Source organism: Thalassophryne amazonica, chromosome 17 (genome assembly GCF_902500255.1).
Source record: "Thalassophryne amazonica chromosome 17, fThaAma1.1, whole genome shotgun sequence".
NCBI classification, from domain to species: Eukaryota; Metazoa; Chordata; class Actinopteri; order Batrachoidiformes; family Batrachoididae; genus Thalassophryne; species Thalassophryne amazonica.
The window spans coordinates 12,962,418-12,980,114 of record NC_047119.1 but is presented as its reverse complement, the minus strand read 5'-3'; the positions used below and the strand labels follow the sequence as shown (position 1 = coordinate 12,980,114).

General features: G+C 39.6%; 1 protein-coding gene across 2 annotated transcripts in view; it reads left to right on the top strand.

Annotated features, from left to right (window-relative positions):
- The window catches only part of fibcd1 (fibrinogen C domain containing 1), a 367,422-nt gene that overhangs the window by 212,863 nt on the left and 136,862 nt on the right, over positions 1-17,697 (top strand). For both annotated transcript variants that reach the window (XM_034192108.1, XM_034192107.1), the window contains one exon: positions 16,873-16,969. In XM_034192108.1, coding sequence (XP_034047999.1) covers positions 16,873-16,969 — 97 coding nt within the window. The remainder of the gene's footprint in view (positions 1-16,872; positions 16,970-17,697) is intronic.

The following is a 17,697-nucleotide window of genomic DNA, read 5'->3' as shown; positions in this document are numbered from 1 at the left end:
CAAGTTTGAACATGCCCAGCTGTTAAACAATTTCTCGGATACTCACTCGACTGAAAGCCATCGAAAACCGCCTGAATCTTACGAATGGTTATCAACACGGAGGTGTTTTTCTGTGGCGCCGTGTTATGAGTGGCTGTGTGCCGACGCGCGAATCTGTCCGCACGTCTTTCATTACAAAATCTCCTTTAACAGTGGAATGTCTGGATAAACTGCTGATCCCGACCTCTTCTGAAACTTCTCTGCTCTCTCACGACGTCCTGGGTCAGCAGAGGCTTAAATTTGGAAGTTTTCAGCTAAAAACAGGCTGACGACGGCGGCTTGGGGCGCAATGCGCCATCCGGCGCCGTGGGCTGTCCTTAAAGCGATAGTAACACTCCTTAATCTCTCATCAGCCGTTAAAATTTTCACCAAAAACCGTCTGAATTTCTCAAATTTTTTTCTGAAAAAATTTTGCTCAAGCAAAGCGCCAGTCTCTCAGGAAGTTCTCAGACAAAGGAATTCCGACGGGAGGGGTGGACCAGTACTCACTCAAAGCCTGCCCACTGGTGAATGACGCAACTGACAGGTGTGAAAAAATTCACGCATGCGCACGAAGGTTCAACTTGTCTGATGTAATCGCACGTGATTCAAATCCATATAGTTTTTAGAAAAAATAAAAAGGTCAGTTTCTTTATATATATATATATATATATATATATATGGTAACTGCATTTTTGCAATGAAATCCTGGTGCCACTTTCCAAACAGCTATACACAAAAACAACACTACAGCAGCTTTATACAACAACGAACAGGTTCACAGGATGGCAAGACCTTCTTAAAATACTCCCCCCAAAAAGGTGCTTAATGAATTATTAAGGTGCTTAATGCTTAATGAGGTAGGGTACTATAGGAATAATGAATGTTTGAATTAATTGGAACAAATATTTAATTTGGTGAAGGCTGGAACATACCATTCAATGAGCCTCGTTGAATGGTACAGTGGGGCAAATAAGTATTTGATCCCCTGTCACTTTTGCAGGTTTTCCCACCCACAAAGAATGGAGAGGTCTGTATTTTTTATCGTAGGTACACTTCAACTGTGAGAGACAGAATCTAAAAAAAAAAAAAAAAAAAAAAAAAATCCAGAAAATCACACTGTATGATTTTTTTAAATAATTAATTTGAATTTTATTGCATGAAATAAGTATTTGACCTGTTAATTTTTCTTTAAGAAGCCCTTTTATTCTGCACTCTTTACCTGTATTAATTGCAACTGTTTGAACTTGTTACCCATATAAAAGACACCTGTTCTCACACTCGATCAATCACGCTCCAACCTGTCCACCATAGCCAAGACCAAAGAGCTGTTTAAGGACACCATGGACAAAACTGTAGACCTGCACAAGGCTGGGATGGACTACAGGACAACAGGCAAGCAGCTTGGTAGAAGACAACAACTGTTATGATTATTTATTAGAAAGTGGAAGAAACACAAGATGACTGTCAATCTCCATCAGTCTGGGATTCCATGCAAAATCTCACTTTGTGGGGTAAGGATGATTGTGAGAAAGCTCAGAACTACACAGGAGGACCTGGTCAATGACCTGAAGAGAGCTGGGACCACAGTCACAAAGATTACATTAGTAACACATGATGCTGTCATGGTTTAAAATCCTGCAGGGCAGCAAGGTCCCCCTGCTCAAGCCAGCACATGTCCAGGCCCGTTTGAAGTTCACCAGTGACCATCTGGATGATCTAGAGGAGGCATGGGAGAAGGTCATGTGGTCAGATGAGACCAAAATAGAGCATTTTGGAATCAACTCCACGTACCATTTTTAGAGGATGAGAACAACCCCAAGAAAACCATCCCAACCGTGAAGCATGGGGGTGGAAACATCATACTCTGGGGGTGCTCTTCTGCAAAGGGGACAGGACGACTGCACCGTATTGAAGGGAGTATGGATGGGGTCATGTATTGCGATATTTTGACAAACAACCTCCTTCCCTCAGTAAGAGCATTGAAGATGGGTCATGGCTGGGTCTTCCAGCATGACAATGACCCCAAACACACAACCAGGGCAACTAAGGAGGTTCTCCATAAGAAGTATTTCAAGGTCCTGGAGTGGCCTGGCCAGTCTCCAGACCTGAACTCAATAGAAAATCTTTGGATTTTACTATGTAGACAGGTGTGTGTCTTTCCAAATCATGTCCAATCAACTGAATGTAACCCAGGTGGACTCCAGTTAAGCTGTAGAAACATCTCAAGGATGCTAAGTAGAAACAGGATGCACCTGAGCTCAATTTTTAGCTTCATAGCAAAGGCTGTCAATACTTATGTACATGTGATTTCTTCTAATTATTTTTTTATATAAATTTACAAAAATCTCAAAACAAATTCTCATTGTCTTTATTGGATATTTTGTGTAAAATTTTGAGGACAAAAATAAATTTCATCCATTTTGGGATAAAGCTGTAGCATAACAAAACATGGAAAAAGTGAAGCACTGTGAATACTTTTTACTTTACTTACTTGTGTATAATAAATTTGCTGTATGGAGACGGCTTATGCTGACTACAATCTTGTGTGGCAGGCAAGACCTTGTTCAATTGATGATGATAATATGTCAACTTATATTTTTAACAACTGACCAGTCTCTCTGAAATAAATAAGGCTCACAATCACATCTAAGAGTGCATTTTTTATTTATGATACAGTACTTGGATTGTGATGTGTGTTAAGTTGAATTAAATGGCATTGCACCATTGTGTATAATGCTGCCACTCACATTTTAACCACCTCCAAAATGGTTGTACACATGGGTCACAGTTTGCAGACATATGAGAACATTTTGCAGTGTAGTATGTTTTTCATGAATCAGTGTATGTGTTAAAATTGTGGTGCAACTCTTTCAGTTCCTGTTAAATGTGTGTGCAAGATTTTAAATGATGCCCCATTTATTGATCTGGTGTGTCCTGTCTTACTAGTGCCATGTCAAGGTCAGTTAAAAGTGAGTTATTCAGATGAAGGTCCACCAGGTACTGAATGTTATTTAAGAGAAGACTCTATCCAACCAATGTGACCACATCGTAATTGGTACACTTACTGTACCTGACCTTATAGGCTATAACTGCCTGCAGGTACTATTGCCGAGTTCTGATTTATTTGATGCTATCTGGTTGGATGATCAAGAACATTCTACTCCCAGTCAATACTCATGCCTGCACATGCTTGATCCACGGTCACGGTTCTGAATTATACCTCTGGTGTTGTCATGTCAACCCCCCAGCGTACTGTATATCAGCAAGAGGTAAGCTCTGCTGTCTTTACTGATCCTGTGTTATATGTTTGGGATTTTTCTGTGCTTTATTTTGTGATGCACTGAGACCCTAGTTCACATTGTGTTTGGCAACACTGAGCATCATTTGCAACTGCAGTGAAATAGAGCAAGTCTGTCAACCACTGATCCAGGCAGAAATGACTTGAATGCGAGGTGCTGCCCATCACCCAGTGTTTGTGTGTGTGTGAGGATTTGTCACCGGGAATGTTGAGTTGCTTCCCAGTGGAAATTGTTGCTGTCAGTGTTTGGAAACAAGTCAGAATATTAGCCAAGGCTTAATGCATTAAAAAAAAAAAAAAAAGTTCGGAGCCAAACAGAGTAGAGCTACAAATGTGATTCAACCACGTGTCAGAAAAGCAAGAGCTGAAAATGCTTTGGAAGCAATTATTAATTTGCTTAATTTGAACTGAATAGGGGAGGTGATGGTCTAGTGCATAGGTGTCAAACTGATTCCAGAAAGGGCCAAGAGGGTGCAGGTTTTCTTTGTAACCACCAACTCTACCAGGTGATTTCACTGATGAACTCATACTATCTGCTCCAAGTTGTTAATCAGTGAAATCACCTGGTGGAGTTGGTGGTTGCAAAGAAAACCTGCACCCTCTTGGCCCTTTCTGGAAGCAGTTTGACACCTATGGTGTAGTGGTTAAGCATTTGGCTTGCAACCAGAGGATTCTCGGTTCAAATCCCCGCCTTACCGGAAAATCACTAAAGGCCATTGGGGGAGGTCCTTTATCCCCTAGTTGCTCCTGGTGTGTAGTAGGCGCCTTGCATGGCAGCAGCCTCACATCGGGGTGAATGTGAGGCATTGATGTGTAAAATGCTTTGAGCGTCTAATGCAGATGGAAAAGCACTATATAAATGCAGTCCATTTACCATTTAACTGTAATTTTTATATCATGATATTCTATAAAAAGTCAATATAAAGCATAGAGAGTGAGCTTCTTAATGCTTCTTTTTTGCGTGTTCTAGGCTTAAACTCAAGCTGCATTCAATTTATCGGAAGTTGTAACTGGGAATGATATCAGACCCAAGGTACAAGTTGTGTTCGTGTTTCAACAAAAGAAGTGAATAAAGCTCAAAATATTTTTAATAGGTTTTATTTCAATACACCCAAACCATTGGGAACACTGCACATTCTATTCCAAATCAAAACAGCAAGAAAAATATATTAAATTTATGACTTCACAGAAAGTGAAGACAAAGGAATATTAGGTTGTTAAAAAAAATAGCAGTGTCTGGATTTTTCTTTACAAAATCAAACATTTCATTCATAAACTGAAAAATGCTTGAAGATTTAGCTTTTCTGTGAATCACTGAACTAATATTTTGTTGTATAACCATTTTCTGAGAACTGCTTCACATCGACCAACGTCTGGCACCTGTGAACAGGTATTCCAGCCCAGGATGACTGGATGATATTCCACAATTATTTTGCATTTCTTGGTTTTTCCTCTGAAATGGAATGTTTGATGTCATCCCATAAGTTTTCTACATTAATCTTGTTTGTCTGGAACCAAAATGCTGCTCATTTGCTGGGTTGTTTGGGGTGGTTGTCTTGTTGTAACACCCATTTCAAGGGTGTTTCCTGTTCAGCATAAGGCAACATGACCTCAAGTATTTTGATGTATTCAAAATGATCCATGATCTCTGGTATGCGGCAAATAGGCCCAACACCACAGTATGAGAAACATCCCCATATATATCATAATACTTGCTCCACCATGCTTCACTGTCTTCACAGTGTACTGTGACTTCAATTGAGCTTTTGGGGGTCATCTGGCAAACTGGCTTCAGTCCCTAGGCCTAAAATAACAATCTTGCTTTCGTCAGTCCACAAAATGTTGTGCCATTATACTTCAGGCCGGTCAGTGAGTTCTTTGGCAAATTGTAACCCCTTCAGCACATTGTTTTTTCAGCAATGAGTCCTTGCTGGGGCTTCTTGTCCATCGCTTGCTATCACATAGGTGTCTTCTAATTGTTACAGTACTCACAGGTAACTTTAGATCTTTGATTACCATGGAGCTGGTCATTAGCTGAGTCTTTGCCAAATAAACCAACCATCCTCCAAGATTTTGGAAGATAGAGTGTTATAAAAATATGTGGTCCATTAAAGAGACCTTACAAGAAAGAATAGATGGTTCAGAAGTTACATGTGTTTGTAACATGGAGTAAACATTGTCAATGTTGTTGGAGGGTTAGCTAGTGATAAACAACACTTTATGGTGTATTTTAGATAAAATATTGTAGCACCATGTCTACAGACAGTAGTAGGACAATAGGATTTATTTTAGATAAAAAGACAAATGTTTAACACATATGAAAATGATCACATCACTACTGTTGCTGCCACAAACAACTTGGCAACAGTTTCTGTCTGATTTCACACATAAACTACAATGACAACTCAGTACAGTCACCCACTTCCACCATCAAAAATTAACAGAATCTTCTAAAAAATTATGGCAACTTTACATCCATTTCATACGTAAAAAGAACATAAAGTTTCTGTGCAAGCTCCATTTCCCTGAAAAGGGACCATTCTGACCTCCATGGTCAAAATGCAATTAAATCTCAGGGGATGTTGCCACTCTTCCAAGTACTTGCGCAAGAGTAGAACATTGTTAACCTTAAGCTGTGAAGGTCCTGAACTCTTGTTGTAAAGCATTAGTTGATCTGGTCACTGATCATTTTCTCACTGCTGAAGTGACACTGTAACAGGCACATAGTGTTTGTACCATGGGCAGCAACATCAGCTCTTAATTTCCTCATCACTAGAAAAACCAAAGTAGTTGTCGTTTTGTTTGTTTTTTGATCAATGTCACAATAGTTTTACAACCCCAAATCAGAATAAAAGTTGAGATGTTTTGAGAAATGCACAAAAAAGTTATTTTTATGCAAGATAACCTGAAATTTGATGTTTATACCCCCATCACACATAGCCGGAATCACGCAGCATGGCGTTGGACCATCTGCGGAAGTCCACACAGTTGGTCAAAATCAGCCGACGGCGCCAAGTGTGATACACATATTGAAAACTCTCTGGGTGCTGTCAAGATGGGACACCTATCCGACAACGATCCATGTGTTATTTGAGGACCATCTAACCGCAATTTACATATTCTGATCGTGGCAAAATGGGATCCGAAATTACTTGAGCGTATATGAGAGAACTTCAAGATAGATCTCAAACCGCATAGCCTGCCGGTATAATCTGCATGTGGCACGTATAATAATGTCCACTCCCCACCGGAGTGCAAACGAACTGTTGAAATGTAGGTGGGGCACTTCATCATGATAATAATTATGAATTATTATCATGTACTAGGGCTGCAGCTATCGAATATTTTTGGAATCGAATATATTTATTTGATTATTTTATCGATTAATCGAGCAATCGGATAAAAAGCACCTTTGTGTTTTTAAACAATATGAGTAGTGGCAGGGCTCTCCCTAAAGCACTGGCACAATGTTTCTGTGCCATCATGCAGATTTTAAAGTTTAGGGTGTTCCCTCTCTGTTTTGCCGGGTTATTATTTATTTTTTCATATCAAGAGTTTTAGAGCTTTGTCAAACCATAAGCCCAGGCAGTCTGTGAAATCTTCAGTGTGCATTCTTTTTTTTCCATCTTATTGCGTATTTCATTAGCACTTTTTATTACTGTGCTTCATTCAGTGTTTAGTGTATATTTATACGTGCTGTACAGAGCAGCTCAAACCAAAGTCAAATTCTTTGTTTTCTGTGGATACTTGGCGAATAACAAAGCTTTTGAAAAATGGCTGTGGATTCCACAAAAGCTGCCTGTTGATAAAAACTCTAACCCAATCTGAATTAAATTAAACATGATTCATTTAAAGTGCGCGTCCTTTCGCTTCATCTGCGGAGGTGGAGAATGGCCAGTGGAGCAAAACGTGTTTTTTTAAATAATATATACAAACACACTGCTTCACTTTAAATGTGCAATAAGTCCGTTTCAGATGATCCGTGCAGATCCTTTCTCTTAAAATGCTTTATTTTACTCAGCATATGGCTTTATAAATTTGTAGCATCGTCTGCTACATTGATTAGCGCTGTGGTCTTCTTCTGTGTTTTTTGTGGGAGCGTTACAGCGCCACATACAGGCCTGGTGTATGTACTACAGCTTTAAATGAAGCCTTTAAATGAAACATTTTTTGTAATTGAATTATTCAAATTACTCGATGAATCGTTTCAGCCCTATCATGTACAGTGAATGTGCGCTACTGCGCACACACTGCTGAAAATCTGAACAGGCTGTTGTATCCACAATAGACCTTACAGTACAGATATTTGTCCATTCCTTCCCATGGGCGACATAAATAATGTGAACTATTGTCTTCAATATAACACAGGCAGCTGCACCTCTCCGTGCTGCGCAGTAACGTGTCATTGCATGCGTCAGGCTTGGAGCTGGACAGATTTCACGCTGGAATAAATGTTCACCTTCTAACTCTGGAGGAGCTATAACATGGAACATGTGCCTGGCCGTTACACCATTAATAAACATCTCACCTCCAACAGCGGTCCAGGAGTGTTTCACAGTGCACACTTAGATGTGAAGGCGGGACAGCAGCCTGCAGATAGAATTCTCTCATCCAAAAGAAAAACATTACTTCCTTGTGATAATCCAACCATCGGAGTGTCCAGAGTTACGTTGTGCTCCTGAAGTGAGCAAACATGAAAAAAAGTTCACTGGAAAGGCGCTCCATCTGAGGGAGTGCATGGCCAACTGCCAGCAAACATTGGAGCCAAGCTGTCCAGTGGCACGCGGGGCACATATGCACACACTTAGAGGCCCATGCAGCATTATACATGCATACGTGCACACACACACACACACACACACACACACACACACACACACACACATATACACACACACACACACACACACACACACACACACACACACACACAGCTGAGTGATAATTACAGCCCCACACGTGTGCGTGTAAATGTCCAGACATTTGGAGATTGGGCAGTCTGCAGCGCCTTTTATGGCCGTCTGGCAGCAGTCTCTGTTGTCTTCATGCGCTCTGGATGCAATCTGACAGGTGTGGAAGAGGCAGTCTATCTGCGCTCTAACACTGCAGACCACGCCTCTTTTCCTCCCGACTGTGTCAGATTATGGCAGTATTTGCTGTATCGGGCATGCTTCTAGTACATTCTTGCTATGTGTGACGGAGGCTTTAGTGTGTAGTTAGTGTACATACATTCTTGCATTTAAGGCCTACAACACATTCCAAAAATAGTTGGGCCAAAGACACCGTAGTGCTATCAATGATGTAGCAAATAAATAAATACTACCACTACTGCTGCTGCTGCTGCTACTACTACTACTACTACTACTACTACTACTACTACTACTAATAATAATAATAATATTAATAATAATAATAATAATAGTGTTGTAGCAATACACTAGCTCAACAGTGATGGATATCAGGATAATTGCATCACTGTTTCCACAAATTATGTACAAAGTAATCTGTGCTGAATGTTTTAACTTTAATGAAACAAATTATTCTTAATTATAAATTGCAATCCTTGATGTTATCCATTTCCTGTTTGTATATTTTATGAATCATTTATGAATTTTCTGTAAGAGGTTGGCATTTCTTCATGCATTAGTTGAAATGCATGGTATATTAATTAAAAAATATGATTTAGTACAGGCTTCATGCTGTGGTTATCAGGATTCAAACTAATAATAAAGTAAATAAGTTCTGTCAGCTTCTCCCCTTTTCACTTGTGGTCACCACAGCAGGTCTGGTATTGATCTTGTTGATTTGGCACTACCTTTACATCAGATGTCCTATATACGAGGTCTCTTAGATAATAAACCGACCCTTTTATTTTTTTTTTTAACTATATGGATTTGAATGACATGCGATTACACCAATCATGCTTGAACGCTCGTGCGCATGCGTGAGTTTTTTCACGCGTGTCGGTGATGTCATTTCCCTGTGGGCAGGCCTTGAGTGAGATGTGGTCCCGCCCTCTTGGCTGAATTCCTTTGTTTCACACGCTGCTCGAGACGGCGCGCGTTGCTTTATCAAAATTTTTTCTGGACCTGTGAGGAATATCCGAGTGGAGAAATTAAGCTGGTTTTCTGTGAAAAGTTTAACGGCTGATGAGAGATTATGGGGTGTTTGTGTCGGTGTAAGGACTTCCCACGGGGCGGGACGTCGTGCAGCGTTTCCAGGCGCCGTCGTCGGCCTGTTTTGACCTGAAAAATCCTAATTTAAGGCTTAATTCACCCAGGACATCGTGAGAGAACAGAGACGTTTCAGAAGAGGCCGGCATGAGGAATTTATGCGGACATTCCACTGTTTAAGGACATTTTTTTAATGAAAGACGTACGCGCAAATTCGCCGAGTCGTTTCCGTGACGACTCGGCAAATCTGTGTGCGCCGCGACAGGAAAAACACCTCCGTGTTGAAAACCATTTGTAGAATTCAGGCGGCTTTTAATGGCTTTCAACAAGTGAGTAACTGAGAAATTGTTTAACAGCTTGGGCATGTTCCAACTTGCCCATTAAGATTTCCAACGGAGGTGTTTTTCCTGCCGCGACCCCCCGCGGTCGGGTCCAGCCCGACATGCGACTCTGCCCGCACGTTCTTTCATTACAAAATGACCGTTAACAATGGAATGTCCGAATAAACTCCTCATGCCAACTTCTTCTGAAAGTTCTCTGTTCTCTGACGACTTACTTCGTCAACAGAGCCTGAAATGTGGAAGTTTTCAACTTGAAACGGCGAGACGCTGCCGCCTCGAAGCGCAGATCGCCGTCAGGCGCCGTGGACCGTCCTTAAAGCGACACTACCAGACCAAAATCTCTCATCAGCCATTAAAATTTTTACCGAAACCAGCTGAATTTATTGAATGGTGTCCACTCAGTTGTGCCTTACAGTTTTGAAAAAATTTTTATCAAACAAAGCAACAGTCTCTGAGCCATTCCTAAACAATGAAAAAAATCGACGAGCGGGTGGACGACTCCTCACTCAAAGACTGCCCACAGGCGAATGACGTAACCGACAGGCGTGAAAAAACTCTTGCATGCCCACGAGGGTTCAAGCATGTCTGATGTAATCACACGTGATTCAAATCCATATGGTTTTTAAAAAAATAATAAGGTCGGATACTTTTCTAATAGACCTCGTATATGGTTACGTAGATGGCTGCCTACTAAATTTAACCCCATAGAACTCCATGATAACATATCCAACTGTACAGAAGAAATAAACATGTTCACAGGTTTGTTACAACACTTACTTTGGTCCCAATAGCATGTTTTCCCATTCATGGCACTGTAGACCAGCAAAATTTCTTTATAACCCATAAATTTAAGCAATTTTAAGACACAAAACAAGGAATAATTAGGGGTGTGTTTGCCTTGACTGACAGTTTATGTACCTGCAAGAAGATTCAAGGTTCCGCAGTGACTGTGACCTGCTCTGGACTCAACAATGTTTGTTATTGGAAGTGGCTATTCCTATGTATCCATAATTCCATATATGTAACCCAACACAGCCTTGTTATGGTTATGGCTAGGGGTTATGGTTAAGGTGTTATTGTTCCAGTTACGGTTGGGATTATTGGTAGTTAATTTAGTTTAGGAATCTACATATCATTATCAAATACATGTACAGATGCATAGCCTCATGAACACATGACCTATATTGACCAATGAGACAGACACTATGTGCAATACGAATACGGCTACATACGTATAGCCACTGCCTTTATTTTTGACAATTTTATTACCAATGTCTGACATCATATGGCTTGCTATTCAGAGGTTCCACAATATCAGCTGAGTGAATTTTTAGCATTATCAAATTTTTGTGCTGGCAGAAATTAGCAGGTAGCTTGGTGACATTAGCTTTGACAGTGCAACAGTTATTGAGCCAATACGCCAGTCAAATGTTTTAATATCTGTACCCAAACCAGCACCCAGTCCATAAACATAAGGGGTAATCAAACAACTGAATTAAAGTTAGCCTGTTAGCCTTAATTTCACTTGTTTTGGTAAATGCAAGAAGGGAAATGTGTTTGTACATAATTTGTCCTGCCCATGTCATGCCAAGGCAGTTTTGGGCACAGTTCCGATAATCCGATAACAGATAATTATCAAAGATAATGTTTTCATTATCAGATTATCTTTTTAGATAACTTTAAAAACCATTATCAAACTAATTATCTTCCGATAAATTTTTGTCTGATAAGTAAAGTAGTAAAAGTAAAGTAGTAAACAAAGCTGAACAGTGACAAACATTTTTAAAATTTAAAAATCAGTTGAGCACCTACTGTACCTCTCTAAAAGTTTCATAGCAGATCTATAGTTCTACCCTCTGCAAACAGAAGAAAGCTGCTTCTAGGAGAAGTTGCTCTATCCTCTGCAGACAAAGGAGAACTGGTCACAAAAAAAGAAAAAATTAATTTCCTTTAACAGCATACTGATATGCTGGCAATATCACCCAAGTCATCCAGAGGCATACATTTTAAACTTATGGTTCAAATTTTAACCAAACTAATTTTGGACAAGTTATTTAAAATTACTGTCACGTTTGAAGTTTTATAAAGTGAAAATATCAGATATATGTTTTAGTTTTAAAGTAATGCGCTACTTTTTAAGGTTTTAGTGAGCGCATGCTGTCCCCAGCAGTGCATTATGGGTAGGATAGGGTAAGCTCAGTACGTTCACGACATATCAAATGCATTTCAGACACTATGTTCAGGCTCCATGGACAACAGCATTAAACTCTAGTGCCTAAAACTCTCGTGAATATATTCTCTGGGTTTATAGACATTGTTATTGTGTTTGCGTTTGTTAAATTCCACGCATCTTAAATATAGCAGACACTATCTAGAATTTTGTTTTGGCAAGTTTTCACGGTCTCTACTGCCATCTACTGGCCAGTAGTGTTCATGGCAGTTCATGGCAGTATTCGTCCTGAAGCTGGGCAGACACTGTGTGATATTTTTAATCACTGTACTCAGTTTCAGTTCAAACTGTACCACAGAACCGTACGGTGTAAAAGTTTAGACCACGTGATTTATGTTCTCACACACGTACATTCAAAAACCACATGTCGGACTCGTGTTTTCAGAAGCAAAACGTAAGCTTTTTTTTCAATCTTAATTTACAAAAACTCTTGATGGGTGACATCAAAGTTTAAAAACAAAACAAAACAACAGCAAAAAACCATTACAAGATAGGTCTGCGGTGTTTGCACAGGCACAGTGCAGGGTTGGATGCTTGTAGCTCTTCAGCAGCAGGACACCCTCATGCCGGCTGACCAGAATAATATCAAACAGGTTTAATTTTCATTCGACCATAGGATCGGCGATCAGGAGGTTGTCGTGAAATGTTAAACGCAGCTTGTTACTCCATGTACACTACACGATGCAGGACGCGCAATTAACCTGAAACTCGGTCCAAAAAATTCTCGCACGAATGAAAATCATCTGAAAAAGGGCCAAAACTCGCTCAGTGTAAACACAGCTTAAGTACTGAACGTCTGACACCAGTAGAACATGACAGTGTTCTATTATTTATTTTTGATACAGGTTATATCAGACAGTTATCTAATTACAACTTGGCTTTTTTTTTTTTTTTTTGAAAATGCCTTTTTTTTTTTTTACAAATAAAAAAATGGAATGTTTTACAAAAGCACATTTATCTGTAAACACCAACACACGACACACCTCACATTAAACCAATCAGTGTTAGCCAAGGCACATTTTACCCAGAATCCTTTGTGATCTGTCTGTGTTTGTTACAAAACTTTATTTTCCAAGACCTCCTCTGCCTCACGGCATCATTGTGATTGAGCAGAGAGGTGAGCTTCATAGTTCTTCTTAGCTGGCATCTGTACTGGAAGCCAAGTAGTAAACAGGAGCTTCCAGAAAGGGGCAGGATGCTCAAAAACAGAAGTGCTGACTCATTGTTTGGGTCTGTTGTCGCTTTTGATGCTTCCAAAAGTGATCGTGGTATTGAAACTCAAAATCAGCTTGTTTATAGTTGCTAGTGTACCAGAGACAACACTGGAATTTATCGGTTATCTGTAACTTCTGATACATTTTTGAATGGTTTATCTTTATCAAACATAACTTTGAAGTTATCTGATTATCTGTTATCAAAGTTAATTTTTTGGTTATCTGTCCATGGATGATGTAACATAGGGTTTGCGAAGTATGCATATACACTCTATGGTTCATAGTGGTGTTAGGATAATACCCACAATGCTCTAGCTCAGATCTGGTGTTTGTGTTAGATTTGTCTATCACACATTTATTTTTCTATTCACTTAACACACAATATTTTATTGTATTGCAGTTATGTTGTTCTCAATAATTAAGACTCAAAGCAATTCATTAGAGTGGAAATTATGACCCTCTTCAGTTTTGGACAAAAGCTAACGGACCCATTTGGGGACAATTAGCTTCAAGAACGTCCTCCTATGGCATTGCCCGTGGAAGGCACACTTATCTTTGGTGCACTAAAATGAAAATTACAAACTATATCTCATTTTGTATGACAGCTTTTGTTAATGGTGTTCTTTGAACAAAATGTGTGTGAAAGAACAAAATGATGTTTTGAGAGGAATCAAATCATTCCCAATTGCTGGTCTATTTTATTCACGGCTTTGTCACGAAAAAAGGCTTCTTTAGAGCTTTGGATATGAGTGAAACATTCTTATAAAACTGAGGAAAATTGTCATTATTATTAATTGCATTTCAACAAAATAAGAACCAAGTCTGTAACCTTGTCTGTAATCTTTTATTTCAGAAATTATTTTCAGGCAGTTTGATTTTATTACATTTGATGACATGTTAGACTACGCGGCTCCACCGCGACACGCGGAATTCCTCTGCACGTCTTTCAATGTGCCGAAAAAGTGCTGATGTCCACGTCTTCAGCAATTCCTGTGCTAGTCAGACGACGTCCCGGGTCAACAGAGCGTCCAGTTTGGAAATGACGGCACATTCCACTGTTACAGGAGTTTTTAATCATGGAAAGAGGAGCGGAGGAATATGCACCGTGCCCGCTTATGGCGCGGCACAAAACCATCTCCGTGTTGGTCTGCATGGCGCAAAGACAACGCCGAGATGAAGCCTCACAGGACATGTTGTGGCATGTCCAGCTCATGCACAATTCTTGGATAGTCACAACGACTGAAAAGCCACCGAAAGCCGTCTTTAAGCCATCTGAAAGCCGTCTGTGAGACCAAACATGGAGGTGGTTTTGTGCCGCGCCATGAACGGGCTCCATGGCACATCCCTCCGCTCCTCTTTCCATGAAAAAAACTCCTGTAACAGTGGAATGTGCTGAAAAGTACTGATGTCCACGTCTTCTGCCATTGTAGTGTAGTCAGGACGACGTCCCGGATCAACAAAGCGTTCACGTTGGAAATAATCTGGTTGCTTCAGCCTGTCAATCGGCGCTCGGAGTGCGCCGCGGTCTCAGACGCTGTAGGCGGTCTTTAAACCGGCTGGAGCACTCCTTAATCTGTGTAATCCCCATAAAATCGTCCCTGAAAGCCATCTGAATTTTCCGAACGGTGTCCACCTGGAGGTCTCTCACAATTTCTGGAAAAATTTGATGCAGCAAAGCTCCAAATCGTTCAGACATTTTATTCGCAATAAAAATCCGACGAGAGGGGTGGACCACTGCTCACACAAAGCCTGCTCACAGACGAATGACGCAAACGACAGGTGTGAAAAAACTCACGCATGCGCACAAAGGTTCAAGCTTGGCTGATGCAATCACACGTGTTTCAAATCCATATGATTTGGAGGTTGGACACTTTTCTAACAGACCTCGTATATATATATATATATATATAGAGAGAGAGAGAGAGAGAGAGAGAGAGAGAGAGAGAGAGAGAGTTTTATTTATACACTCTAAGAACTAAAACGTTGAATTTAATTGATCAAGTTAAGGTAACTTTTTCCACATAACATTGTCAATTAAGTGCAAAACAATATTGTAGTTGAAATTAATGAAATCAAATTAAACATTATTACTTAAATCCATCAAATTGACAATTGCAAGTATATTGAAAATAATAGTATTAATTACATTTAAAACCTCTGTTTCATTTCTTAAAGTGATATGCATTTTTTTTTTTTTGCCTGTATTCATTGCACTGACTGACTTGCCATTGTCCTGAGTGGTAATTCTGTATTGCCTAATACATTGGAATGGGACTGTATATCTACTGACATCCTTCCAGATAAGGGCAGGGGTCAAATGAGTCACAAGGGAGCAAAGCTTGTGAGTCTGAAGTTACAAACCCTTGAATTTTGCAATAACCTGTTCATACAGCATGTTGACAACTTTGTGCTTACATTAATGAAAGAATTCACAGACCTCTCAAAGGTGGATTTGATGAAGTACTGCTCAGATGTGGCAACTTTAGAGGAAACTGCTGAAAGCAGATGCTGTGATTGACAAACTGTAACACTCAAGCAAGAGTCTGGAAACGTTGGCAAACTTATAATTAGGAAAAAAGTAAATGTAGAGGCTTGAAAACTCTCAGAATCCTCAAAGAGAACAGCTGAGTTTAAAGGGGAAAGAGCTGTCAATTTTTTGGATTGTCAGCAGAGAAATCCAAAGACTGAGGATTTGGGTTTGGAGACCATGGAATCTCCGGAATTAGAGTGATCTCAGACTTTGCAATTATGTTACATGAGGTGACTGAGAAGCAGGAAAAGGAGGAAACTCTGGATCTCTGGATGCTGCTGCAAATAATGATAATTAATATGGTGATGAAGATGAAAATTATAAAAATGAGCATGTTTGCTTCACATGATTTCTCTGTGTGGATGGTAAAAACAATTATATCTGTCAGTTCCATCTGCTACCTTATGGTATGTCAAGGCATCACATATGGTACCAGATGGCACCAACCAATTTGCAGAATTTCCTTTGTAATTTCAGTATTATCTCATATCACAGATTATATGTATCTGCATGAGTTTCCTCCACATACAGGAGCACATTTCTAATTTTTTATTTTAATTTATTTTTTCATCCTGAGTTTGACTCATTGAATGTCACAATTTAATTGGGCAATCAAAGGTAATGTGTTACTTTCAGATAATTAAAATAGCAAAATTTCACCTATTTCCCAACATTTATTTGGTTCTTCATATTGGAATTAATGTTAGAAAATCTGTAGAAATTTTCAGCACATGATTGCTCTGGAGATGTTCATTATTTGTGCTTCAGAAGATTAATTTTATCTTTAATCCCCTAATTTGGGGTTATTATCTGAATAACATCACAGTTTTTTTGAATTTTCAATTAACTATGAAGATTTAATAGATTTCTTTTATTATCTTCTGACAAACTGCCCTTTTAGTGGGAAAAGTGTGTGCATTATTCATTTGTGAAAGAGCAAGGCTTTGAGTTCATTCAGTTTGGTTCAATAGAGAGACTCTGTATGAATTATCGGCGAGCAAGATGAAGTGCTGTCTCGGAAATGAGTCTCACCTGACCCCTGACATTGCTGTCTTGGGTGTGCAGGTGATCCAGCGTCGGGAAGATGGCTCAGTGAACTTCTTCCGAGGATGGGACTCGTACCGTGAAGGATTCGGCAAGATCACAGGCGAACACTGGCTCGGTAAGTGGCTCAAGTGTGATTGAATTTATCACAATGACTCATGCATGTGAGAACAGTGTGACAGCAGCAAGTGAAACTTCATGAAATCCATTTTACAAGGTGGCTGAAGACAGAGCAAGAAACTGGAAGTGATTCCGGTCCAACACTCAAATGGTTCCATAGTGCTTTGAGAATGAATGCTGCTTCAATGACAGGGATAAAAATTATGCAGCACAGTAAAACTGTACTGTACATGAACTCACCATTGAACAAAACATCAGCAAAAGCTGTAAGACCAGGTATATAATGATACACTGCAAAAGCATAATTTTGCCTTTCACTCTATTTTTCAGAGTGGACAAAGCACAGTTACACTATGGTTGGCAATACCTATGGAATTATAAGATATGTATGGTGGCATCTCCCACTCAGTTGTTTTGCAAGTGTAATGGACATTGTAGTTTCTTCTGGGAGAGGTCACTTAAAGCGATATATATATATATATATATATATTTATTTATTTTTATTTATTTTTTTTTGGCCATGATAATTTGTGCACATATTTCTTTAACTGAGCCCTTGAATGAATAAAACATGCTCTCAAATTAATAAAATGTGCGCATGTTTTCCTGATAATTCCATGCCATGATAATTCTCGCACACTTTTTCCTTTAATTGGGCCCTCGAATTAATAAAACGAGCACACGTTATCCTTTAATTGAGCCCTCAAATTAATAAAACGAGTGGAT